General features: G+C 43.8%; 1 protein-coding gene across 1 annotated transcript in view; it reads right to left on the bottom strand.

The window, feature by feature from the left end:
* The window catches only part of PREX2 (phosphatidylinositol-3,4,5-trisphosphate dependent Rac exchange factor 2), a 438451-nt gene extending 412558 nt beyond the window's left edge, over window positions 1-25893 (bottom strand). Inside the window, exon 1 of the mRNA XM_082259215.1 lies at window positions 25489-25893. Coding sequence (XP_082115341.1) covers window positions 25489-25617 — 129 coding nt within the window. The 5' untranslated portion in view covers window positions 25618-25893. The remainder of the gene's footprint in view (window positions 1-25488) is intronic.
* Window positions 25894-27503: the final 1610 nt, after the last annotated feature.

The raw sequence follows: 27503 nt of genomic DNA, 5'->3' as shown, positions 1-27503 counted from the left end.
TCCTTGGCTTCTTTATGCACATTAATACAAATTTTTACCTGGGGTGCCCAAACTTTCGATCACCACTGTGTATAAACAGCAAGTAATCATGTTGTCCCTGATAATGTGTTAAAAATAGAAAAAGTGGGCATTGCAGTTTGCTGTATTGGGGCAGCATAGCCGCAGACTGCTTAGAGTGCCCATGCTGAACTATGTCCACAGCACCTACAATGGGCATGTGAGCATCAGAACTGGACCACAGAGCAATGACAGAGGGTGGCCTGGTCTGATGAATCACATTTTTTTTTTTTTACATCCTGTGAATGGTCTGTCACATCTGCGTCGATTACCTGAGGAAGAGATGGCACCAGGATGCAGTATGGAAAGAAGGCAAGCTGGCTGAGGCAGTGAGATGCTTTGGGCAATGTTCTGCTGGGAAACCCTGGGTCCTGCCATTCATGTGAATATTACTTTAATACATACCACCTACCTAAACATTGTTGCTGACCAAGTACATCCTTTCATGGAAATGGTATTCCCTGATGGCAGTGGCCTCTTTCAGCAGGTTAATGCTCCCTGCCACACTGCAAAAATGGTTCAAAAAAGGGTTTGAGGAACACAACATGTTTAAGGTGTTATTCTCCAAATTCTCCAGATCTCAATCCATCGAGCATCTGTGAGATGAACTCCAAAATCAAGTTCGACCCATGGAGGCACCACCTCACAACTTACAGGACCTAAAATGATCTGCTACTGGCAGCTTGGTGTCAGATAGCACCGCAAAGCTTCAGAAGCCTAGCGAAGTCTATGCTCAACAGGTCAGGGCTGTTTTGGCAGAAAAGGTGGGTAGTCATAAATTTATGGCGGATCAGATTATACAGTATATACTTCTAATATATATATATATATATATATATATATATATATACACACACACACACAGTATCTCAAGAAAGTGAGTACATTTTTGTAAGTATTTTAATAAATCTTTTCATGTGACAACACTGAAGAAATGACACTTTGCTACAATGTAAAGTAGTGAGTGTACAGCTTGTATAACAGTGTAAATTTGCTGTTCCCTCAAAATAAGTCAACACATAGCCATTAATGTCTAAACCGCTGGCCACAAAAGTGAGTACACTCCTAAGTCAAAATGTCCAAATTGGGCCCAAAGTGTCAATATTTTGTGTGGCCACCATTATTTTCCAGCTTTGTCTTAACCCTCGTTTGCATGGAGTACACCAGAGCTTCACAGGTTGCCACTGGAGTCCTCTTCCACTTGTTCATGACGACATCACGGAGCTGGTGGATGTTAGAGACCTTGCGCTCCTCCACCTTTCGTTTAAGGATGCCCGACAGATGCTCAATAGGGTTTAGGTCTGGAGACATGTTTGACCACTCATCACCTTTACCCTCAGCTTCTTTAGCAAGGCAGCAGTCATCTTGGAGGTGTGTTTGGGGTTGTTATCATGTTGGAATGCTGCCCTGTGGCCCAGTCTCTGAAGGGAGGGAATCATGCTCTGCTTCAGTATGTCACAGTACATGTTGGCATTCATGGTTCCCTCAATGAACTGTAGCTTCCCAGTGCTGGCAGCCTCAGACCATGACCCTCCCACCACCATGCTTGACTGTAGGCAAGACACACTTGTCTTTGTACTCCTTACTTGGTTGCCACCACACAGGCTTGACACCATCTCAACCAAATAAGTTTATCTTGGTCTCATCAGACCACAGGACAGGGTTCCAGTAATCCATGTCCTTAGTCTGCTTATCTTCAGCAAACTGTTTGTGGGCTTTCTTGTGCATCATCTTTAGAAGAGGCTTCCTTCTGGGACAACAGCCATGCAGACCAAATTGATGCAGTGTGCGGCGTATGATCTGAGCACTGATCGGCTGACCCCCCCACCCCTTCAACCTCTGCAACAATGATGGCAGCATTCATATGTCTATTTCTCAAAGACAACCTCTGGATATGACGCTGAGCATGTGCACTCAACTTCTTTGGTCGACTATGGCGAGGCCTGTTCTGTTCAACTGCTGTATGGTCTTGGCCATCGTGCTGCAGCTCAGTTTCAGGATCTTGACAATCTTCTTATAGCCTAGGCCATCCTTATGTAGAGCAACAATTCTTTTTTTCAGATCCCCAGAGAGTTCTTTGCCATGAGGTGCCCTTGTTGAAATTCCAGTGACCAGTATGAGTAAGAGCGATAACACCACATTTAACACACCTGCTCCCCATTCACATCTGAGACCTTGTAACACTAACGAGTCACATGACACCGGGGGAGGGAAAGTGGTTAATTGGGCCCAATTTGGACAAAACTCACTTTTGTTGCTAGCGGTTTAGACATTAATGGCTGTGTTGAGTTATTTGAGGGGACAGCAAATTTACACTGTTATACATGCTGCTGTACACACACAAATATTTACAACAATGTAAGGGGTGTATTCACTTTTGTGAGATACTGTGTGTGTGTGTATATATATATATATATATATATATATATATATATATATATATATATATATATATATATATGCCATTGCATAGTAATACACCTTTTGTTTTAATAACTGGATCATTTTCTTTCTTTTTTCATGATACAGTACTGCATTTCAAGCCAAGCCTCTTACACAATTTAGCAACACCCAATTTTTGCTATAGTGAATGCCTTATTCTTATTACCCTATCAACTGTTCTCTCAGTCTCGAATCTCTGTTTGACCCTAGATGCTAGGAAATTTAAATCTAGCTCCATATTTTACATTGTTAGAAATATGAGTAGCTCTAACACTGGAGCTGGGCTTATTGATAAAACTTGCAGTGAGGAACAAAGGAACAACTTCAGGGGCTGTCCAGAGCAACAAAAATGGGACTTTGACTTCTAAAGCTCTCCTGCTTACACCAGTTTTAATTGTTCTGCCCTAAGTTATCCCGAAATGTATGAAAACCTCAGCTTCATAACAAAGGCTGCAGTGCAGAACCCAACCAAGCAGAGCTCATCTATCAGTAGTTTGACTGGAGTAACCCGACAGTTTACAGCATTTAGAATATCAGAATTTTATTGTGCCGTCTTATTGAATTAGCTTTCTAGCATAGCAGCCAAAAGTCATATATCATTTTCTCTTGTGGATTTCCAAAAATAACTTATTTAAAGAGATTTGATACTCCAAGCTAAAAATGGGTCACGGTCAGAGCGGGTCCTGCTATTGCTTACAAGGAAGTGTAAAAGCTGGAACATTTTGAAGCGTCTACACGGGGTGTTCTAGACCAGGTTCTGATTTCAGATCATTGTGGACAACCACTTTAAAGCAGACCTGTTTGGTAGAACTATATTTTAGGCAAACGAAGAATCACCATTCAGAAAGAAAGTGCTTTGGATCCCTTTAAATGAAGGAGCATATTCTAAATATAAATATATATTCACATACATTTTCAGACTTATTTTCCTTGGCAGACTCTGTCCAGGAAAACCACTGTATCCGAGGTCAAGTAATAAAAAGAAAGTCAATCTTCAGATGAGCTTCCATATGCTTTCCAGATGCTATATATTATAATGAATGGAGTATACCATAATCTTTACATAAAACATGCCTAGTAGTAGATCAGAGAAAGCAGTGCACACACGTCACAGTAAAAGCTCGTCATCAAAGAGCACAGCAAATTCCACTGCGGTTTCACTAAAGCAAATGTGTTCTGGGTACTACAATTACACATTTCATAAAGCCTTTCATATTGTCATCATTTTCAGATACAGCCTGATAATTACTTGCATTCACCTTTTTAATGCCATAGCAAATAACTTGAGCCATCCAGAGAATAACCTTTGAATCTTTGAAGTCTGAATATCATTGCTCATTTTCATGCCGTGTTATCACTCTATTTAATGTCACACTTTCAATTCTCATTACATTAAAACTTATAGCAGAACCTGATGGCTGATTCACAAAAGTATGCATTTATTAACCACTTAAGCCCCGGAGGATTTTCCTGCTAAACGACCAGAGGGTATTTTGCGATTCGGCACTGCGTGACTTTAACAGACAATTGCGCGGTCATGCGACGCTGTATCTAAACAAATTTGGCGTCCTTTTTTTCCCACAAACAGAGCTTTCTTTTGGTGGTATTTGATCACCCGTGCGATTTTTACTTTTTGCGCTATAAACAAAAAAAGAGCGTACATTTTGCAAAAATAACAATATTTTTCACATTTTTTTATATGAAATTCCCCCCCAAAAAAATGTAAAAATCAAAATTTTTTTAAATTTTCGGCCAATTTGTTTTATGCTACCTATGTTTGGTAAAAAAAAATCGCAAAAAGCGTATTTTGATTGGTTTGCGCAAAAGTTATCGCGTTTACTAACAAAGGGAAAGATTTCTGTCATTTTTGGTGTTTTTTTTTTTAACGTGTAATGGCGGCGATCTGCGATTTTTTTTGCGGTACTGCGACATTGCGGCGGACAGATCGGACCCTTGACTGACATTTTTGACACTTTTGGGGTTACCAGTGACATTTCTACAGTAATCAGTGCTATATATATGCACTGTTACTGTAAAAATGCACTGGTAGTGAAGGGGTTAACTTTATTTGGGAGGGAGGGGCTGTGTGTGTCCCTAGGGGCGTGATTCTTACTGTGATTGGCTGTGGCTCTAGCTGTAAGGACACTGATCAACGGATCTACATACTAGATCCGAGTGATCAGTGTTTTTACAGCGAGGAGAATGACAGGTGGCTTGTTTACACAAGCTGCCTGACATTCTCCTTCTCCCCCGCCGATCGCCGAGTGACCGGCGGACATCGGGTCCGCTGGTCACACGCGCGGGGGGGGTCCGTGACCGCGCGGGAGCGGGAGCGCGCCTCCGCGGGCGCGCGCTCGCTCCCCAGAGCCTCACAGGCGAGCGACGTAGACCTACGTCACTCTGCCTGTGAGGGGCCGACTGCCGCAGTAAATATACTGTGAGCAGTCGGCAAGCGGTTAATGCCCAACACAAGCCACAATTTTTTTTTAGTTTGAAACTGATTTTTTTTTTTAGTTTAAAACAGAGTGAGAAAAACTTAGAGCTTCTGTAATTTTTTTGCATACATGTTGGGGGGAGTTTTTAGTTTTTCTAGACTGTGACACCAGGACAAAGAATAAAGAGCATAAGAGTTAGGACTAGGGCTAGGAGTATAAGGGTTAGGACTATGGCTGGGATTATAGGAGTTAGGACTAGAGCAAGGAGTATAAGGGTTTGGACTAGGGCTAGGAGTTTAAGGTTTAGGGCTAGGGCTAAGAGTATAAGAGTTATGACTAGGGCTAGGAGAAAAAGGGTTAGGACTAGGGCTAGGTTAGTACTGTGGCTGGAATTATAGGAGTAAGGACTAGGGCAAGGAGTATAAGGGTTAGGACTAGGGCTAGGACTATAAAGATTAGGACTAGGGCTAGGAGTATAAGGGTTAGGACTAGGGCTTGGAGTATAAGGGCTAGGGCTAGGAGTATAAGGGTTAGGACTAGCGCTAGGAGTAGAAGGATTAGGACTAGGGCTAGGAGTATAAGGGGTTAGGGCTAGGGCTAGAAGTATAAGGGTTAAAACTAGGGCTAGGAGTAGAAGGGTTAGGACTAGGGCTAGGAGTAGGAAAGTTAGGACTGGGGCTAGGAGTATAAGGGTTAGGACTAGGGCTAGGAGTAGAATGGTTAAGACTAGGGCTAGGAGTTGAAGGGTTAGGACTAGGGCTAGGAGTATAAGGGTTAGGAGTAGGGCTAGGAGAAAAAGGGTTACAACTAGGGCTAGGAGTAAAAGGGGTGGGACTAGAGACACATACAGCATTGTAAATAATTTACAGAGGTTCTAAACAATGCATTTAGTTTCTTTCCCCACTTCCCATCACTTCATATCTCTGTAACCTATTGCCACCAGGACAAGAAGTACAGGGAAATCTCCTCAAATGGGACACAGACAGTAATACAAATCTGACAGAGATTCTAACTCTTTCCCATTTTATTTTTTGCGCTATAAATGACCGAAAATTTTGAAAAAAAAAAAATATATATATATATATATTTTTTTTTAGTTTCTGCTATAAACCATATCCAATAAAAAAAATTTAAAACATAAAATATCTTCATAAATTTAGGCCACTATGTATTCTGCTACATATTTTTGGTAAGTAAACATATATTGATTTGTCTGCGCAAATGTTTTTATATATTTATTTATTTTTATACTAGTAATGGCAGCGATCAACAACTTATAGCGGGACTGCGAAAGTATGGTGGGCAATCTAACACTAACTAACGCTTTTGTGGGAACCAGTGACACTTATACAGCGATCAGTGCTAAAAATATACACAGACACTGTAGTATTACACTGGCTGGGAAGGGGTTAAACATATAGGGGGATCAAATGGTTAAATGTGTGCCTAACCAGTGTTTATGTGTATATTGTGAGGTGCTTTCAGTAAGGGATGTGATGGTTTTTATTTCCTGCTTTGCAGGGAAACGAAAAACGGCGTATCCCTGCTGACAGGACAGAGATCTGTATCGTTTACATAGACGGAGCCCTGCCCTGTCTTTCTCTTCCCTGATCAGCAGGTGCCAGTGGTCATCCATTGGCCAGCACCCGCTGACTGGCTTGTGCTGTGGCTAATCCCAGATAGATAGATAGATAGATAGATAGATAGATAGATAGACAGACAGACAGACAGACAGACAGACAGACAGACAGACAGACAGACAGACAGACAGACAGATAGACAGATAGACAGATAGACAGATAGACAGATAGACAGATAGATAGATAGATAGATAGATAGATAGATAGATAGATAGATAGATAGATAGATAGATAGATAGATAGATAGATAGATATATTCGTGATTCTGCGCAGTAGTAAAGCTTCAGTGCACTGAGCCCTGTCAATCTGTAGCCTACTAAGCTACTAGAGCTAAACGATTCTGGATAAAATGAGAATCACAAGTAATTTTCTAGCAAAAAATACTGATTTTAACTTGTAAGCAACAAATGTCAGCAAAAGGCTTGGTCTTAAGTGGTTAAACTGCCGTCATTTGCAGACTGAAGTTCATCCCTTTGATCTAAAAGAACCAAATGATACAATGTTTATTTTTATCTCCCAGTGCTGAGCAATGTTGTGATAATCTTTGGGCTGCCTTGTTTTTTTTTTTTTTTTTGATAGCTGTCAGCTGTGAGCAGAGAACAGCTCTGCACTGAATTGCGAAAATACCAGATTAAGATCGTGAAGGGGGGTTAAATCGAGATCGTGATTTTTTAACAATTCATTGTGCAGCTCTGTATACTACTATAGCTATAATACAATAAATATGTGCAGCGCTAGTAATAAAATGACATGGTATATGTGTAAAAAAAGAATTCAAACATAAACCACTAGTGACAAATACAAAAGTGATAAAACTGATATATAAGTATATTAATAAACATGCATGAAGGTCCAAAAAGTGTCCATATAATGAAGAGGTGAAAGCAAACTCCAGTAACGAAGTAAAACACTTTCCCTAGGAAAGGTACCACAAGTCCCTGGTTTCAAATAGAGCCAACCTTCCCAATTCTTGATAGATAAAGGCACCAACAAATGTGATAAAAGAATGGCCACTTACCAAAATATATTGGCTTCCAAATTAATGGAGAAGCCTATAGCGCTTTTGAGGGATATTACCCACCAGGTATAAACCACCAGGATATCTCATTTAGTTTAGGTAAGCTTTGCGATGGTAGACAGGTTCCTGGGAAGCAGATCCTCCTTCATTTGTGTCTTACATGCCCCCCCCCCCCCCCCCAAGACTGCAGATCACAGTGGAAAGGTTTTAGCAACACAGCCAAAGCTGTCATTTCAGAAAGCAGTGGGTGGGGCTAGGTGTGTTGTTACGAACAGGATATGGACTGTAGGTTTGTTCTTTAGAGTGGATTCACACTGGGGCGACACGACTCTGTACTACTTCGGGGGCGACTTGTGCATTCCCATGCACCACGACTTCGGAGCGACTTGCAGGGACTTCACATAATGGAAGTCTATGCAAGTCGCTCCGAGGTCGCCCCGAAGTAGTACAGGACCCTTTTTCTAAGTCGGAGCAACTTGTGTCACTCCTATTAGAACGGGTCCTGTAGCGGTCAATGGACCGCGAGGGAGCATGACTTGTCAGGCTGACAAATCGCCTGACAAGTCTCGCTAGTGTGGACCGGCTCTAAGTCTAATTTGTTTGTTAGTTGAAACAGCGCATTATTAAGTGTAACTACAGCTTGTGCAGTTAAGTGGGATGTTCCAGGCGCTTTGGGGCGTGCAGTCGTGTTATCTGGGGCTCTTGTGGCCATGCAGTACATGCAGTACTGCAGTATGGGATGTGTCCGGCGCTGCAAGATGGCTGCTCGGCGGTATCCGGAACCAGTGTGGAGCACAAGTGGTTGGCTTTGATGTCCGTTCATAAGTAGGAGTCGTTCATAACTCGGGGACTGCCTGTACCTAATCTCTATACTGGACCAGCCATGTAAAATGCCCAGATTACCTAAACTGGCACTTGGGAGAGTCACTAATTTTGTAAAATTGCCTTATAAAGTATTCAACTCCCAAAGCAGACTGAAAATGTTAAACAAGAAACTCCAGTTGACCATTGATAAATAAGAGAAGATCACGCTTTACTGACACGGAGCAGATTTACATTGATTTCAGTTTCCTGACATTAAACACACTGCTCATTCTTCACAGAGCCATTGAATATGATCATTCTCCCGCTTTCTCAATCCCCGCAGTATCTTTTTCATCCGGTATTATAAGTTCTACATGTACCGGTCAAACACATTCTAAGAGCAGTGGGCACTGTGCTTGCATACAGATGAGTCGGGAAACAAAGGTTAAATTCTCTACACATTTTCAGATGGTATGTGGTGCCAAGAGGAGCTGAGTGGTCATTTCTGCACTATGCCTAATTTCCACCAAAATGCCAATTTGTTTTCGCTTACATTTTTTTTTCCCTAATTGCTTTCAACAGGTGAAGTAGATGTTCACTGCTTAACCAGTTTAAGTGTGTACCTGCTAATTAATGGCAGATACAAAAATGTTTATAAAAAGCAGCAACCTAAGCAGGAAGTTAGCCACAGGGTATGCATAGTTCCCCTGAGTGTTCAGAAGAGGGTGGGTTGTATAATCGTGCATTCAATGGAAAAAAGAAAGCCAGCAGCAAAATAAAGGAAACAAGAAAATACATGAAGCTTTGACTCCAAATCTCCATTTCTGGCTCTTAACTGATTGCATTACAACCCAACCTCCCTTGGTTCCTTTTAACTTCTGTAAAAGCTTTGCTTCTCCTTATCTTGAGATGCTTTTCCTCATTCTTTATAAGACCTATTTTTTTTTAAATTATCAAGGTTCAACTATTTTGCAAGCTGTTAGGTTGGTGTTGTCCCTTTCTAGTCATTTTATTTGCCTTGAGAAAGTTTACTATTTATTTCTTGCATAATGAAGACACAACCTTGAAGAACTTGACTAGATGTAGGTGGCTTGTCTAAAAATGAAGTGAAGCTTTTATTGCCTATACATAGGACAAACTATGGACAATTATCTGACTCTGTCACTAGAATATAGTTCCCCAGAAGAGCTATACCTGTAAATAAAAAGTATATATTTTTACCTATCACACTGCCTGTGCTGCTGAACTCCGCTCTGATCAAGATGAATCGTCCACGGAAATATACAGGGTAACTGACATTTCTGATTGACACTTTTCAATCTTGGTCTTCTCAGACATCCCAACCTGCAAAAACTCATTTCAGGGAGGTGCCCCCCCCCCATGCACCCGCCGCCGCCGCGCCCCCCACGCACGCCGACGCCACCGCACCCCCCCCTTTTCCAATTTAACAATTTAACACAACCAGAGAATAATGAAATTAAATGGAATGTAATCAGTATACCTGGTCACTGATGCTGGTACTGGTACTGGCCTGGTAACTGGTGCTGGTACTGGCCTGGTCACTGGTGCTGGTACTGGCTTTGTCACTGGTGCTGGCCTGGTCACTGGTGCTGGTACTGGCCTGGTCACTGGTGCTGGTACTGGCCTGGTAACTGGTGCTGGTACTGGTCACTGGTGCTGGTACTGGCTTTGTCACTGGTGCTGGTACTGGCTTTGTCACTGGTGCTGGAACTGGCCTGGTAACTGGTGCTGGCCTGGTCCCTGGTGCTGGTACTGGCCTGGTCACTGGTGCTGGTACTGGCCTGGTCACTGGTGCTGGTACTGGCCTGGTAACTGGTGCTGGTACTGGCCTGGTAACTGGTGCTGGTACTGGCCTGGTCCCTGGTGCTGGTACTGGCCTGGTAACTGGTGCTGGTTCTGGCCTGGTAACTGGTGCTGGTACTGGTCCTGGTGCTGGCTCTCTGGTGCTGCTCTCTAGTCTGTGCTGGCCTCTGGGCTTAGGTTAGGTCAGAGTTGGTCAGTGCTGTGGCCGATGATCCAGCGCGCGCCAAAATGCCTCTGAAGTGGAAGATGCGGCTGAAGTTGAGAGCAAAGTGGCTGCTTCCTCTCTGCCGCTCCTCCCACAGGCGGAGTGCATGTGATTATATCACTCCGCCTGTGAGCCGAATCTACAGCGGCTCCGCCGGCCGTTCTTACTCTCACTGCACAGGCGCTGACACTCTGCATCGACATCTCCTGACTGTGACCGGGATATTGCCCTAAGCTTGCGGGTGTCCGTGAGCTCAGGGTGGAAAGCGGGAGTCTCCCGCGACTTGCGGGAGACTTGAGATGTCTGTCTTCTGCAGCTCCCATCCTGTTAACCTTCCCGTCATTACTGTGCGCTGTAGCTTTCCCGGGGAACTTTAGTATAGTCACAGTATAACTTCAAAGCAGATCTTCACTGCATCTGAGCACCACAAACCAGAAACACTATTTAATAAATTTTGAATATTCAAAGCAAACTTCCCCATCAATCCATGTTTCTATGCTTTACTTTGTTAAGAAATCACTTTGAAAAACACCCCACTAGCATTTCTGGCCGTGGCCATCTTGAGTAAGGGCAAATGATTCATGTAGCATTTACTTCCTGAAATCCATCTGCCCTTAGCTCAAGCATGCATGCAGGAGAGTGTGCCTAGCTAAGAAAACCCCTCCTTCTCTCCTCCCCTCCTGAAGACTCCTGGGTTTACCTAAAAAGTGAATCAGTTGTTGACCCTTCTAAAGACTCCTGGGATGTGTGACATAATTTGCAGAGGCTAGAAACTAGGAAGTAACTGAATACATGTAAACAAATAAGTAAATATGATATACTTTTCTATATATTATTTATGGTGATTGGGAGTGTGAAGTTCCACTTTAAGGCCCTGTTTACATGGATGTCAAGGGATCCCTAAAAACAGGCGGTTAAGCCACGGTCTGACAATGCCCAGCTGCCCTCCTAAAAGATAACATACAGCCAAAGGGGGCTGTACACACGGCGTGGCAAATTTAACTACTTACCGCCCGTAGGTAGTCATATGATGTCCTGGATTTTGAGTGGGGATATTGCAATGATGCAGGCATTATTCAGGTATCTTTTTTTTTTCAGCCGGAAATTCACTTCAAAGTTAAGTCATCATAGCGGCTTTTTGGTTGCTTGATTGCTTTTACAGGCAGTGGGAGGGGAAGCCCCCCACGCCTCCCCCCCCCTTCCGCCGCCCTTGGGTGCTTCAACTGACTCATCCGTGCGATCAGGGAACCGAAGAGTGGTCCGCGGCCATCTCTATGACCCTCGGAGGCCAGGAGCGACATCATGACATTACTCCTGGCTCCGGCAGATGTAAACACTGCCTTTTTTTTGCTGGAAAGTCTGAGATAGATTTTTTTTTATCTCAGGCTTTCCAGCATAGAAGAAAGATCTGGGGACTTATAGAAACCAGATCACTCCGTAAAGAGGACCTGTCCTGCCCTATTCCTAATACATGGGATGTTTACATTCCTTGTAATAGGAATAAAAGTGTTCAAAAAACAAAAAATTTAATGGGAAAATATAAAATGAACAATAAAAAATGCTTTTTACTCCCTAGGGTCTCTGCTAAAAACAATATATATATAGATATATATATCTATATATATATATATAGATATATATATATATATATATATATATATATATATATATATATATATATATATATGGATCTATATATTTTCCTGCCACTCTGTGGAACTGAATCCGGATGGCTCCCTCTTTGACTGTGAACTGCCCCAGGTATACAAAAGATCACTGTCCAGGAAGCCTCCAATTAGGACTAGGGCGTCCTTGGTTTGTACTCTGGGAAGCTGCAGCAGGGCAGGCTGGCAGGTTGGCCCTTGATGTCAGGTATGTGAGCAGACAATGGCTGATTTACAGCTTTCTTAAGAATATGAGAACCCCCAGTACTCAGCCGAGTAGAGAAAGCACTCTGCCGACATCAGCTTTTACCATTGCCAGGCTGAGCAATAACTAGTGCAGTGTCTCAGCAACTAGATGTCTCAGATTACAGGGAATGGGGACAGGTGTGCAAGAGGGGGCTGGGTGTACAGGGACAGGCGTACTGCATCCAGGCGGGGGCATTGTGTACAGGGGAGGTGCACTATGCGCAGGAGGGGGCAGTGTGTACAGGGGAGGTGCACTATGCGCAGGAGGGGACAGTGTGTACAGGGAGGGGTGTACTGTGCACAGGAGGGGGCAGTGTGTACAGGAAGAAGTGTACTGTGTGCAGGAGGGGGCCATGTGTACAGGGGAGGTGCACTATGTGCAGGAGGGGGCAGTGTGTACAGGGGAGGTGCACTATGCGCAGGAGGGGGCAGTGTGTACAGGGGAGCTGCACTATGCATAGGAGGGGACAGTGTGTACAGGGGATGTGCACTATGCGCAGGAGGGGACAGTGTGTACAGGGGATGTGTACTATGCACAGGAGGGGACAATGTGTACAGGGAGGGGTGTACTGTGCGCAGGAGAGGGCTGTGTGTACAGGGAGAAGTGTACTGTGTGCAGGAGGGGGCAGTGTGTACAGGGGAGGTGCACTATGCGCAGGAGGGGGCAGTGTGTACAGGGGAGGTGCACTATGCGCAGGAGGGGACAGTGTGTACAGGGAGGGTGCACTATGCGCCGGATGGGGCAATGTGTACAGGGAGAAGTGTACTGTGCGCAGGAGGGGGCAGTGTGTACAGGGAGGAGTGTACTGTGTGCAGGAGGGGGCAGTGTGTACAGTTAGGAGTGTACTGTAGACAAGGGGGGGGGGGGCTGTGTGTACAGGGAGGTGTAATGTGCACAGGAGGGGACAGAGTGTACAGGGAGGTGTTTTCTATGCACAAGAGGGGGCATTGTGTACTGGGGGGGTTTACTGTGCACAAGAGGGGGCAGTGTGTACAGGGAAGGGTAATGTGCACAGGACAGGGCATTGTGTATAGGGAGGGGTGTTCTATGTGTGCAGGAGGGGAAAGTGTGTACAGGGAGGGGTAATGTGCGCAGGAGGGGGCAGTGTGTATAGGGAGGGGTGTATTGTGCGCAGGAGGGGGCAGTGTGTACAGGGTGGGTAATGTGTGCAGGAGAAGGCAGTGTGTACAGAGAGGGGTGTAATGTGCCCAGGAGAGGGCAGTGTGTACAGGGAGGGGTATTATGCACAGGAGGGGACAGTGCGTACAGGGAGGGGTGTACTGTTCACAGGAGGGGCAGTGTATATGGGGGGGTAATGTGTGCAGGAGAGGGCAGTGTGTACAGAGAGGGGTGTACTGTTCACAGGAGGGGGCAGTGAGTATGGGGGGATAATGTGTGCAGGAGAGGGCAGTGTGTACAGAGAGGGGTGTACTGTGCGCAGGAGGGGGCAGTGTGTACAGGGAGGGGTGTACTGGGCGCAGGAGGGGGCAATGTCTAGGGGGGTAATGTGCACAGGAATGGGCAGTGTGTACAGGGAGGGGTGTACTGTGCGCAGGAGGGGGCAGTGTGTACAGGGAGGGGTGTACTGTGCGCAGAAGGGGGAAGCGTGTACAGGGAGGGGTGTACTGTGCACAGGAGGGGGCAGTTTGTAGAAGAAGGGGATAAGGTGAGGAGAAGGGAACAGGAAAGGCATACCTCCCAACTGTCCAAGATTCAGCGGGACTGTCACAATATTTATCTAAATCTCAGCTCCTCCCGAATCACAGAGCCCATTGCCAGAACAGGGGCACACTAGCACAGGCACCCAAGGCACCTGCCCCACCTTGATTATTTTAATGAAGTTCTTCTTTAAGATAGGCTCAGACAACGTGTTAGCTCTTTGTCTAATTTCAGTGTACACAAAATCATCTGTAATGGGAGTGTTTTTTTTTTTTTAATGTTTGTGCTGGGTTGCTATGTGTCTGTCAGACTCTTTCTTGTGGTACAGCAACCAATGCAAATTTCATAGGTACAAGAAAGCCTAGACGTTGTTTAACCATGCTTAAGCCTCAACCACTATTAACAGTTTGGCCACATCCATTTTTGCTGCAGCAATCTATGCGCCACCACAGGTCACCGCCCCCTGAATTGTCCCTCATTCTCAAGTTCTAAAGTTGGGAGGTATGTTATAGCAACTTACTTCCTCAAGCACGTGCAGACTAACATTTTGCAACCTATTACTCTTGGGTACTACCTTCTCTAAGAATTAAAGCGTTTGTTACCCCAACACTTCATACCATGTACTTGAAAAAGTCTCCTGTTCTCTTTTTTTTTTATTGCTTCCTTTGTATGAAACTCCTGGCGTTTCTGCCAGTCCCTCTGCTTTCCTTTAAAAATTGACCACACTAAGCAGGAGAATACACCATGGTCAGTTATCTAGCTGTGCTGGGAACTCAGTGTACACTCCAATGATCAGACTTGGCCTGACTTGCCCACGCTGCACAGCCACTCACTGGGAAGATCAGTGTGCTACTGCTTCTCCTTCCCCCAGCTCTTATGCAGCTGAGAACAGAGGGAATGTGATCACTTATAAAAAAGGTGAAAAAAGGTATTTATAATGTTTTTTATATTTATACACAAATGTTGTGCCTTTAATTTCTATTTTAATCACTTAAACTCCAGGCCTATTTTTGACACTTTTTGTTTACAAGTTAAAATCTGTATTTTTTGCTACAAAACTACTTAGAACCCTCAAACATTATATATATATATTTTTTTTTTAGCAAAGACACTGGAGAATAAAATGGCGGTCATTGCAATATTTTTTGTCACGCGGTATTTGCGCAGCGGTCTTTCAAACGCCATTTTTTTGGAAAAATTACAAAAAAATCACATTTCACTGCATTTAAAAAAAACTAAACAGTAAAGTTAGCCAATTTTTTTTGTATATTGTGAAAGATGATGTCACGCCGAGTAAATAGATACCCAACATGTTACAGTTTAAAATTGCGCACACCCGTGGAATGGCGACAAACTACGGTCAATAAACATCTCCATAGGCGACGCTTTAAAAATTTTTAACGGTTACCAGTTTAGAGTTAGAGTGTAGCTCTTTTTTTTTAATTATTGCTCACACATCCGACTTAGATCGGGACTCCATCCAGCCAGCGGAGGCGCCGGCTGGTTGCTCGGGTCTCCCGTTGGGACGGGAGACCCGGGGAAGGCGGCGGGAGGGTGGGTGACGTCCCCTCCAGCTCGCCGGGGTAACGATTGAGCAGTTCCCGAGCCGCATCGGTTGTTACCACCGGAAACCTGACCGCAGGCTCTAAACAACGGTACCGGGGTGATGCCTCTAGCTAGAGGCAACATTCCAGTACAACCACTTAAAGTGAGCCGACGTAGGGCTATGTCAGTTTGCGTTAAGTGGTTAAACAGATGAGTTGTTTTACAAGGTGATCGTTTACAATCGCTTTAAAGAAGTTGTAGTCCGAAGGTTTTTTTATCCTAATGCATTCTTTGCATTAAAGAGGTTGTAAACTCCACTAAAAATTTTTTTTTTTTTTTTTACACCCTGAAAGATAAACACATAATGAGCTAGTATGCATCGCATACTAGCTCATTATGAAATACTTACCTTAGAACGAGCCCCCGTCGTGCCGTCCGCTCACCTCTATGACGGGCGACATGTCCAGTCGCCCGTCTTCCGGGATCGCGGCATCCGGCCATCTGATTGGCCGGAGCCGCGGTGACGTCACTCCCGCGCACGGGAGCCGACAGTCACGGCACGGGTCTCTGAAGAAATGGCACGAGCGGCTGTTCCTTCAGAGCGCATGCGCCAGTGACTGGCTGCATGTAAGGTAATCTCCTAAACGGTACATGTTTAGGAGATATTTACAGTACCTATAGGTAAGCCTTATTATAGGCTTACCTATAGGTAAAAGTGTCAGAGGAGGGTTTACTTCCTCTTTAAGATAAAAAGCCTTCTGTGTGTAGCAGCTCCCCTCAGCTCCTCTAACACTTACCTGAGCCCATCTCTATCCAGCGATGTTACAGGAGTGTCGCGGCTGCCTGAGACCCTCCCTCCTGATTGGCTGAGATGGCAGTACGGTGCCACTGGCTCCTGCTGCTGTCAATAAAATTCAGTGAGCCAATCAGGAGAGAGAGAAAGGGGGCGGGGCCGAAATGCAGCTCCATGTCTGAATGGACACACAGAGTTTCAGCGCGGCTCGGGTGCCCCTATAGCAAGCTGCTTGCAGTGGGGGAACTTGACAGGAGGGAGGGGCCAGGAGCAGCGAAGAGGGACCCGACAGGAGGGGGATCTGGGCCACTCTGGGTCTGGGTAACTATAATATGTTTGTCTCAAGACTTTACAATCAATTCAAGGCAGTCCCATATATACTGACACAGATTTGATCTGATCTCTAATGGTGGCCACACATGCTTGGATTCTTTTATCCGATCGATGTGTTATTCGATCAAAACAATTGAATCTGCAGACAGTGGAATTAGACAGCATGCTATATTATATATACATTTTCATATGAGCTTGCACAGTAGAAACAGAGGTGCAATCTTAATTGACGATCAAAATTCACTTTCTCATGTGTCGCATATCGATCGAATAGATTGTTGACTATAGATGACTATTCCTACCAGGAGAGATCAATCAGAAAAGAAATTAATTATTTACTGAAGCATGTTTGGCTACAATTTGCTCATGAAACCCCAGTATAGTTATTTCTGTAAAATGGAGCATAAATCATAGGTGCAGATTTTAGAAAGTACAAAAAAGAAACCTCACAGTTTCTTTTAACAAAGGCTTAATTGTAGTGCATTACATATTGTTATACTAACAATAGTAGAAAACACAGCCTTATACATGTTATAAATTGAAAGCTCCATGAATTCCCCCTGAAAAGCACAGAGGGGGGTGAGTGTAATGTGCTAATTACTCTTATCTAATGCTCTCTAATCCAAGTGCCAGCTCTCCTAAAACTGCTAGGAGCACAGTGTTATTTTAGCTCAGTTCTTCAGGTATGCACGCTTTCCACTAGCAGCCCCTGCATTTTAAATGCTAAATGAAGTTAGTTGTGGCTGTAGAAGTCAGGCCAGAGATAGATCTGTTGCCCCATGTGATCGGGGGAATCCGACTAGCTACAAGAGCTGATCAAGCAGAAATACACTGACAGTCCTATTCGGGAGGAGTTGATCACTGGACCAACTAGCTCCTGAAGGGGAATGGTTATACATGGATTGAAATTCATCCAGTTCCTGCTGTACTTTCTACATTTCAATCCCTGTATAGCCAGTTTATCACAGTGGCTTGTGGTTAGCACTATTTTGTTCTCTCTCTAAAGCCTGTGGTGTATGAAACACATTCAGACCAAACACCCGGTGCAAAAAGAAAGTAACAATTGAGGCACTTACTGGACCACCTAGCCAAAGCCAGGCGGATCCCGTTCTCTGGGAGGTCTACCGAAACAGACCTACCCCAAGTACTAGGTAGGGCTCCCCTGAAGGGAAACCCTATAAGAGAGGGTGAATCAAGCCAGAAGGCCATATCTACCTCCACCCAAGATTTTCAGGGCAGGCCCAAGGACCTACACCCTAGTAATCGAGCCGTGAAAGTATACCATGCAAAAGTGGCAAACAAACATAAATAGGAATTAAATGAAAGGGGATAAGTGTATAGTGCCATGGTGCAATACCAGGGCAGGCCCTTCAGCCAGGAATCCCTCTGGTCCTAGCCAAAAAAGTGTGTCATGGTGCAGTGGCCTTGGTGCCAATAGCCTCAAAGTAAACCCCATACACAGTGAGTACACGGCACCCCTGGACTGCCACCCAAGGGGCACAGACACCACAGGCTTATTTTGGAGCCCAGTCCTCGGCCAGACCAGTGCAGCCCCATCCCTTCCAGGAAGGCATCAGAACTTAGTGAGCTTAGGGAGAGCCTTGCCTACAACTGGGGACAAGCATTGTGCACAAGGCCAGAATCAACCCAAGAGGAAAAAGGCCCTCACACCGCCCGCCCCCCATTCTAACCGAACGACATCAGGGAAATACTGACTGGCACCCATTGGCAAAAGGGAGTTCCCTAACAAGTTATAAGAACAGATACTACTGTACACTTGATCTTAGCCAAAAGGCCACTACTCCATGGAGTTTGCATGTTCTACTTGTGTTTGCATGGATTTCCTACCACAATCCAAAGACATGCTAGTAGGTTATCTGTCACCTAAGTGTGCGTGTGTGCGTGTGTGTGTGTGTGCGTGCGTGTGTGTGTGTGCATGTGTGTGTGTGTGTGTGTGTGTGTGCGTGCGTGTGTGTGTGTGTGTGCATGTGTGTGCGTGCGTGTGTGTGTGTGTGTGCGTGCGTGTGTGCGTGTGTGTGCATGTGTGTGCGTGCGTGTGTGTGTGTGTGTGCGTGTGTGTGTGCGTGTGTGTGCGTGTGTGTGTGCGTGTGTGTGCGTGCGTGCGTGTGTGTGTGCGTGTGTGTGCGTGTGTGCGTGTGTGCGTGTGTGCGTGTGTGTGTGTGTGTGCGTGTGTGTGCGCGTGTGTGTGTGTGTGTGTGTGTGTGCGCGTGTTAAGTGCTGTGTACATTGTTGGCAATATATAAATGCTTTTATTACAATAAAAAAAAAGAAAACCAAACTGGTGTTTGGCCAACTTTAGGGAAATTATGCTGATCAGGTGATGGTCAGCACTGAAACTGTGTGAAGAAGGGGCAGCACTGGGAGCCAAAGAGATATCCTGCAGGCACAAGGAACATTGTAACAGGAGGAATGAGAAGAGGTAATCTGCTGCTCTATCAGTGTTCAATCACAGGCTGGGGACAGGGTGATGAAACTTAAAAAACAGCAGAAAGACAATATCTGGAGCAGTATAGTAAAAAAAAAAAAAAAAAAAATTATAGCTGCCCCTATTCTCCTCCTGACTCCCCCACCCAATGGGTCACAGTTCATTTTATTCTGATTGATTTGTAGACAGACTACCTCTGGCGTCATCATAGAGCCAGACAAAGGCTCACCCTCTACGTATTCACAATATACAGTATTTACCAGCAGGACCCTACCCACATGTACTGTAGCTAGTGCTACTGGTAAGCAGCTTGTTTTGCTGACCAACAAAAAGAAACAATGCATCAATATTGCAACTTTTTTTACCATTGTTACATTGTAGCTGTGTGTCAGTTTATGGATTGGTGAACAGAGAAATAAAGATCATACAAGTATCATACCGCTATTACAATATCTGAAATATAATCTGTCTATGCTTCAGTAAGGCACATTATGTACTGTCCTGAAAAAGTATTCATACCCCTTGAAACTTTCCACATTTTGTCATGTTACAACCAAAAACGTAAATGTATTTTATTGGGATTTTATGTGATGGACCAACACAAAGTGGCACATAATTGTGAAGTGGAAGGAAAATGATAAATGTTTTTCAAAAGTTTTTACAAATAAATATATGAAAAGTTTGGTGCACATTTGTATTTAGCCCCCCTATATTTTGATACCCCCTAACTAAAATCTAGTGGAACCAACTGCCTTCAGAAGTCACCTAAATAGTAAATAGAGTCCACCTGTGTGTAATTTAATCTCAGTATAAATACAGCTGTGCTGTGAAGCCCTCAGAGGTTTATTAGAGAACCTTAGTGAACAAACAGCATCATGAAGACCAGGGAACACACCAGACAGGTCAGGGATAATGGGGAGAAGTTTAAAGCGGGGTTAGGTTATAAAAAAATATCCCAAGCTTTGAACATCTCACGGAGCACTGTACAATCCATCATTCGAAAATGGAAAGAGTTTGGCACAACTGCAAACCTACCAAAACATTGGTGTCCACCTAAACTGACAGGTCGGGCAAGGAGAGCATTATTCGGAGAAGCAGTCTAGAGGCCATAGTAACTCTGGAGGAGCTGCAGGGATCCACATCTCAGGTTGGGAGAATCTGTACACAGGACAACTGTTAGTTGTGCAATCCACAAATCTGGCCTTTTTGGAAGAAGGGCAAGAAGAAAGCCATTGCTGAAAGAAAGCCATAAGAAGTCCCGTATGCAGTTTGCAGTTTGAAGGACACAGAAACATGTGGAAGAAGGTGCTCTGGTCAGATGAGACCAAAATTGAACTTTTTGGCCTAAAAGCAAAATGCTATGTGTGGAAGAAAGCTAACACTGCACATCACCCTGAACACACCATCCCCACTGTGAAACATGATGGTGGCAGCATATTTTGCAAAGAATAGTGGGAATAGTGGGAAAAAATGTCACTCTCTAGATGTGCTGGTAGAGGCATCCCCAAAAAGACTTGCAGCTGTAATTGCAGCAAAAGGTGGTTCTACAAAGTATTGACTCAGGGGGCTGAATACAAATGCATTCCATGCTTTTCAGATATTTATTTGTAAAACATTTTTTAAACCATTTATCATTTTCCTTCTACTTCACAATTATGTGCCACTTTGTGTTGGTCTATCATATAAAATACATTTGAGTTTTTGGTTGTAACATGACAAAATGTGGAAAATGTCATGGGGTATGAACACTTTTTCAAGGCACTGTATAATTATCACACCACAACCAATCATGGCTCCTCTGAGCTCTGTTATACTGCAAGGATAGGGTGATGTTTCATATTTCACCAGCAGCTTCCAGCAGAGACCTACACAACAGGAATTCCTCTCAGTGCGCAAACCTGTTTTATACAGACCAACATTTCTAAGGTTGGCATTATTTTTCTGCAAACCACTATTGTTTAATAAAAATCATGATTATAGGGGGGCCAATTATACCTTATGCTTTGGGCTGTGATGGCAGCTTTGCCCAGTGCACAAACAAGGCAATTTGCTTGATGTCCTATTAGTTCAATTCTATGTTGAGAAAAAGTAGTACATGCTGCATTTTTATGCAGCGCGGTATAATGTGACACACTTCACCACACTGCAATGCGCTGCATTGCATATTAATAAATGAAATGTAATTTTTTGACATTTCAATGAAGCCATTATCATACAGGTATGTATATAACACTGACAAGTCACGCTGCGGTTTACATACTGTACAGTCACATCGGTCCCTGCCCTCAAGGAGCTTACAATCTAAGGTCTCAATCTCACATGTACACATACACCCACACACATACAAGGGTCAATTGAAACCAATTACCCTACCAGCATGTCTTTGGAGGAAACCAGAATGCATGGGGGAAACCCATGCAACGAGGGGATCATGCAAACTCACATGCAGATAGTGTCCTGTCCTGACCAGGATGACCTGACTGGGAAGTTAAAAAAAACTGTCAATGCATTGTAACAACACATCACACTAACCCTACACATGCACACCAGAAAACAGAGCATTTTACATGCCCACTGGTGTCAATGGGCCCTATAATCTTGAACAATAAAGCAAAAACAATAAAATAAATCAACTGCAATGTTTACATATGCTGCTCCATTGCATTCCTTATATGCATACCCAAGAACTACTACACTGAGATATATATTATCTTCTTCATAGTCCCTGCTACAAGAATGGTCAGGAAGAGCTAATACCCAGACATGCATGGACCCCAGTGATCACACTGTCTCTTTATGCTCCTCAGTACAATTGGGCACTGTGTACTTTTGTGATATACAGGGGCACACAATCCCATCCTCACAGACTATCAAACAATCCCAGACGGAAGGGAGACTTGTATTTCTTTTTATTCATCCATCAAGTGTGACAAGAACATAACTGAGTCTAAATTCTTACATCACTAACAAGCACCATACAAGACATCTCGAATATAAATTCTAAAAAGCTTCATCTCATTCATGCACATGGGCACTTAGCAGTTCCTGTGTGTTGAGGCATAAAATCCCTGGCGCTTTCTGGCACCCAGGAAGCCACATGTGCTGCCTACAGCAGGCAAAACAAGTGAATGGCTTTATGCGCCTATGCTTAGCCTTGCACATGCAGTTCCTAATCCCAAACATGAAAGTTGCACGTTTGGGGATAACCACTGTCCGTCTATACATGGGTGATCGCTGATGCAGAAGCCATCAGTGTTTACCCGTACAGCCATTCACTTGTATTTGCGCTGTATGCGGCACATGTGGCTTCCTGGGCGCCAGAAAGCCCCAGGGATTTTACGCCTCAGTACATAGGTGCTGCTAAGTGTCTGTAAGCATGATGTCTTATCAACATAACATGTACCCACTTGCACCCAACAATATATCAATTTTTACAAGGACTAGGTTATATTAGCAAATTTCAGTTGAACTATTGTATATGTTGTTTATCGGCGGACTAAGCCACATTAGAGTTGTAAACCTTTTGCTCCTTGCAACTGATGAACCATAAGTCCAAGCTATTAGTGCCTATTCACACCATATGCTTTGGGCTACTTTGGGCAAAGCATGTGAAACAAAAACAACGATATCCCAGCTCAATTCACCAACCAGTTTGCTAATCAATCAAATTAACCTGTCCAACAGTATGCGTTAAAAACAGAGATTTAGTTGGGGGCAGGGGCCATTTTGTTTGCTACTTTGGGCAATCCTGCTCAATGTATGAACATGGCAATGTGCTACATGTCCTATCAGGGCAGCCATCAGAAATTTTGGGTCCCCTTACACAGCTTTAGGCCTGGGCCCCTCCGGGCCTGACCACCAACATTTCACAGGGCCCACCCTCTGGCCGTCCCACCAAATCAGCCCACTGGCCATCCCACCGTGTCCTTCAGTGTACCCGCTTCTATTTTAACACTCTTACATCTTAATAAATGAAAATGAATCCAATCCATCAAAGAGATATCCCCATATATTCAGCAAAGAGACATCCCAATCCAACAAAGAGAAGGCCTCATATATTCAGCAAAGAGACATCCCAATCAAGTAAAGAGACATCCTCATATATTCAGCAAAGAGATATCCCAATCCAGCAAAGAGACATCCATTTAGCTGCATCGGCTTACTCTGCAGCCACCATGCATTAGCAATTGCTAGTTACTACAGCTGCAACTACTGGGTCTACTTGGTTGGGGCCTGGGCAGCTGGGCCCCTTGGAACGCCTGGGCCCCTTACATGTGTATGGGCTGTCCCCCCTTGATGGCTGCCCTGTGTCCTATTGTTTACATTCATGCCAACATGCTGCGTTGGTGTGCTCTGAAAAAGTTGGGTATGTTGCATTTTTTGCGGTGTAGCACTTTGCAATGCACTGCACCATATGGCAGCACTGGAGTGCATAAAGCTAAATGAAATATCATCTTGTGACATTTCAATAAAGTTAATAAAAACAAAAAAGGTAAACAGTGCCATGCTCTATAACAACTCATGGCACCACCTCTTCACAGTGCAAACCAGCAGGCACGCATTATACAGAACCTATGTGAATGATTCCTAAAAATCTCATTTAGCTAACCACATATATTTTTATTATACTAAATATTGTGGCTGATCTCTGACAAGTGATCTGTGACATCCAAAGCAATCATGTAGCTTTAATTCTAAAGAATCCCAATGCGAAGAGCTTATTTCTGATTGGTCGATATGATTCTGCACATTTTACTGCTTCGGGTAAAATTGGGTTAAATAATGTCCCCAGAGTTATGTAAGCATTACATTTATATTATTACAATTGAGATTATTGGCCAGCAATGCCGCTGAGGTTATGTAATGATGCAAAAAGCAACATGCAGTTATTTGCACCAACCAACCAACCTTCTTGCCTGTATGTGCTGATATGGGTTATGCTGGCCATACACTAGCCGATAAATCGTTCAAAAATCTGTCATTTCGATCGATCGTTGGTTAGTTTTATTGTCCAGTTAATGGGCACAAATAGAAAATCGGTTTTAACTTTTAAAAGCTGAAAAATTGAAGAAACAGTTTGTAAAATCCTGCTAAATGAACGATAAATTGAAAGGTTAATGTGTTTCTCGCCCAAAACGTTTGCACTAGGCATATGTGACAAAACAAATAAAAACGGATTCCTTTATGTCCATCGAACAATTTATCAATCAAAATTTGCTCATTACATGATGGTAAAATCGTTTGCTCTCATGGCCGGGTTTGCGTTATTGGAAACTAGTTTGAACAATTTTTCGACAAGTGTATGGCCAGCATTGCTGTGCTTTTATCTTTTCCTGTGATATGTCAATAAAGCCCATTATGTCAAAAATGACTTTGTCAAAAACCAAAACAAGGTAATAGTTACACTTGGGTTCTCACAAATGTGTACAAGCTGTCAGAAGATTCTATTGCTGGCCATACACTTGCCAATTAAAATCTTAAAAGCTGGAAAAATAGGAAGCAATTGAACGGTCTACACCAATCCGCCAAACACTCTTTTGATCATTTTCATCTTCTTTCGTGGCAAAAGCATTTTGATCGGCATTTTAGTGGTTATCCATTGATTTTTACAGCAGTTTTGATCACATGATGGCTCAAATGTGGGAAAATATTGAAACAGCCAGATCACTGCAATCGTTCAATTCATTGCAATTCTTTTTTTAAATCAAAATTTTAAAGGAACATTTCCAAAAACTGCCAAGTGTATGAACAGCATGCAGGCTTATGTAGATAATTATTTTCCCCAGTCTATTTCTGAGTGTCACCTTTTGTTTGCACTTCTTTGGTTCCTTCTGATAATCCCATTCTCTGGCTGTCTGAGCAGTGATAGAAAACATTCCCCATCCCCCATCACATACACAACTCACCAAGGAACTCCAGGGTCCCCACATAGTCCCTTTCAGTCTTCAATAGCTCACTGAACCCTTTGCCAGACCTGCAATTTTGACTCTACCAACATGCTCGGTCTTGGCTGAATATTGGTGGTTGCTCCTGAGCAATCGAATAAATATATGCACGCCTGATTCAGATCGATTAAATTATTTGCTTTTAAAAGATCATTAAAAATATAAATTGATAGATTGCTTTCTTTGAATAAAATTTTCATTTGATTGCAAGACGCAGAACAATAACGCATGCGTTGCATCGATTTTAATCGAAGATCGATCAATCGTTTGCGATAGCTGGTATCGGAGTTGATTGTAATGTAAGTCGATCGCTATGAGTAAGGCAAAATATAGGGTTAGCAAAAAGAACCACAGAGCGCAGCAGGACCAGAGATGTCAACTGGTTGTGTGAGCAGTAATAGAATGCATCCCCCATCCCAAACACAACTCACCGAGACAAGGAACTCCAGGGTCCCCACGTAGTCCCTCTCCGTCTTCAATAGCTCACTCAGCACACAGACCCTGAGCCGGAGCTGCCTGTCCACATCCCTTCCATCACTTCTATGATGTTCTTCGGTCATGTTCCAATAGTCAGTACTGATCACCCCCAAAGCTTACAACTTTTCCCAACTTCTGCTTCACTTGGTGAAACTTTCTAACACTCTTTCTTCTTCTTCAAAGGCATCACTGCTTCTCCAAATCCATCCAATCTAAAAGAGATCCTTATATAAAAAAAATCCTAAAAGCTTAAAAACAAGACTTCTAAAACAAGAAAGCAAAGTTTCCCTCTGCCTGCAGATATCCAGCCTGTGGTTTGGGAACAGAGCAAGTAAAATTTGGACATTAATCAAAAGATTGCATCCATGTGACTCCAGCCCCTTCATCCTGGAACCAGCCTCTTTCCCCACCACCCACCCCCAACAGTGCTGTCCCCTCCTTCATCCTCCAATGAATGGCAGGAAAGAGAGCAGAAACCTTGGGAAGTCTATCGTGCCAACAATGCCCCCTCTGCACAATCAGAGCGCAGGACAGCGCAGGCTGAACAAGGGACCAAGATGGCAAAAAGGATGTCTGAGCTCCAGTTCAAGTGTGGGGCAAAGGTTTAAGGCGTCTTCCTAGGCATAGGCTGAGCTCTGATTTCCAGGGAAGATAGGCTGCAAACAACTTCTAAACTTGTGTGTGAGAGCCAGAAGTTTAGCCTATACTTTAGCTACCCCCCCCCCCCCCCTTCTTCCCCTCCCTTGTAATCAGGGCACTGGGCGCTCCTGCAAATGCAATTAAACACAGGAAAGAAAAGTCATTTGCAGTATTCTCAGCAATGCAATGCTCCTTGGTTCTAAAGGATGGGAGATGGAAACTGCTAGCAGATGTGTGCACAGTCAGCAGGATTAAGTTGCTGAAGGCGAGTACCACCAAGTTTACTTTTGTGTCATGTAAAGTTTTTAAAGTGAATCAAGCAACAGGAAAACATTCAAGATGTGCCATGTCAAAAAGTTTTTGAAAATCATTGTGTGGCCCCTAAAGCGATATTAAAAGAGAATTCCTCCTTTTGCAAATAAATAAAACATAATATTAACATATATTAACAATAATAATAACAATAAAAAATGTTGTAAACAGAATAATAATAATAAAAAAAAATCATAAAAAGTGCACACTTAAAAAAAAAACTAAAAATGTGCAATTAAAGCGGAATTCCGGGCACAAAAACATTTTTTCAATGAACATACCCCCGAGACAGTCAGGGCTAGTACATTCCACAATGGCTAGCCTCTGATCTGTCCCGGTTCGCACTTACCTGCAAGAAGAAATACTCACTTATAAAATTTCTTCCACAGCGTTGCCATCTCTGTTGTGGGCAGCTGAAGCCAGCGCGATCCTCTTCTGCGTCCTCTTCCACGTCTTCTTCTCCCAGAATGCACCTTCACCGGCCCCTCTCGTCACTTCCGGCGCTGCGCCGCATTCCTACACAGCTTCTGGGCATGCCCAGAAGCTGTTTAGCAGGGAATGTGGCGTCGCACCGGAAGTGACGAGTGGGGCCGGTGCCGTCGCATTGATTCCTGGGAGCGGTGACGTTCAGCTCCCAGGAATCATTGCAAACCGGAAGAGACGGCCGAGGCCACAGAGGGAGGAAGTGACGAAAGGTGAGTATTTCTTTCTACAATTACAAGGTAAGTAAAAAAAAAAAAATAATTCTAACTATCCAATTCCTTTTCAGGTGAAGCAAAGCAAGCGGATGGGCACAAAACCGATTAGGTCGATTTTGTGCCCGGAACTCCGCTTTAATATTTTTTTGTACCGGAGCCTGAAAAGTATTGAAAGTATGATCAGTGATCCATGTTCTGGCTCCTGCAGAGTATTCCTCCAGGGCAGATCAGTACCTAGGTGCAGATGTTCCGTTACAAAGCTAGAGGAAGTAACAATGGGCTGCAAATTCAGTGACAACACCGCACTTGTGTTCCATTGA

Source organism: Pelophylax lessonae, assembly GCF_965119305.1.
Source record: "Pelophylax lessonae genome assembly, chromosome: 5".
Classification (NCBI taxonomy): Eukaryota; Metazoa; Chordata; class Amphibia; order Anura; family Ranidae; genus Pelophylax; species Pelophylax lessonae.
This window is presented reverse-complemented; position numbering and strand designations above follow the sequence as displayed.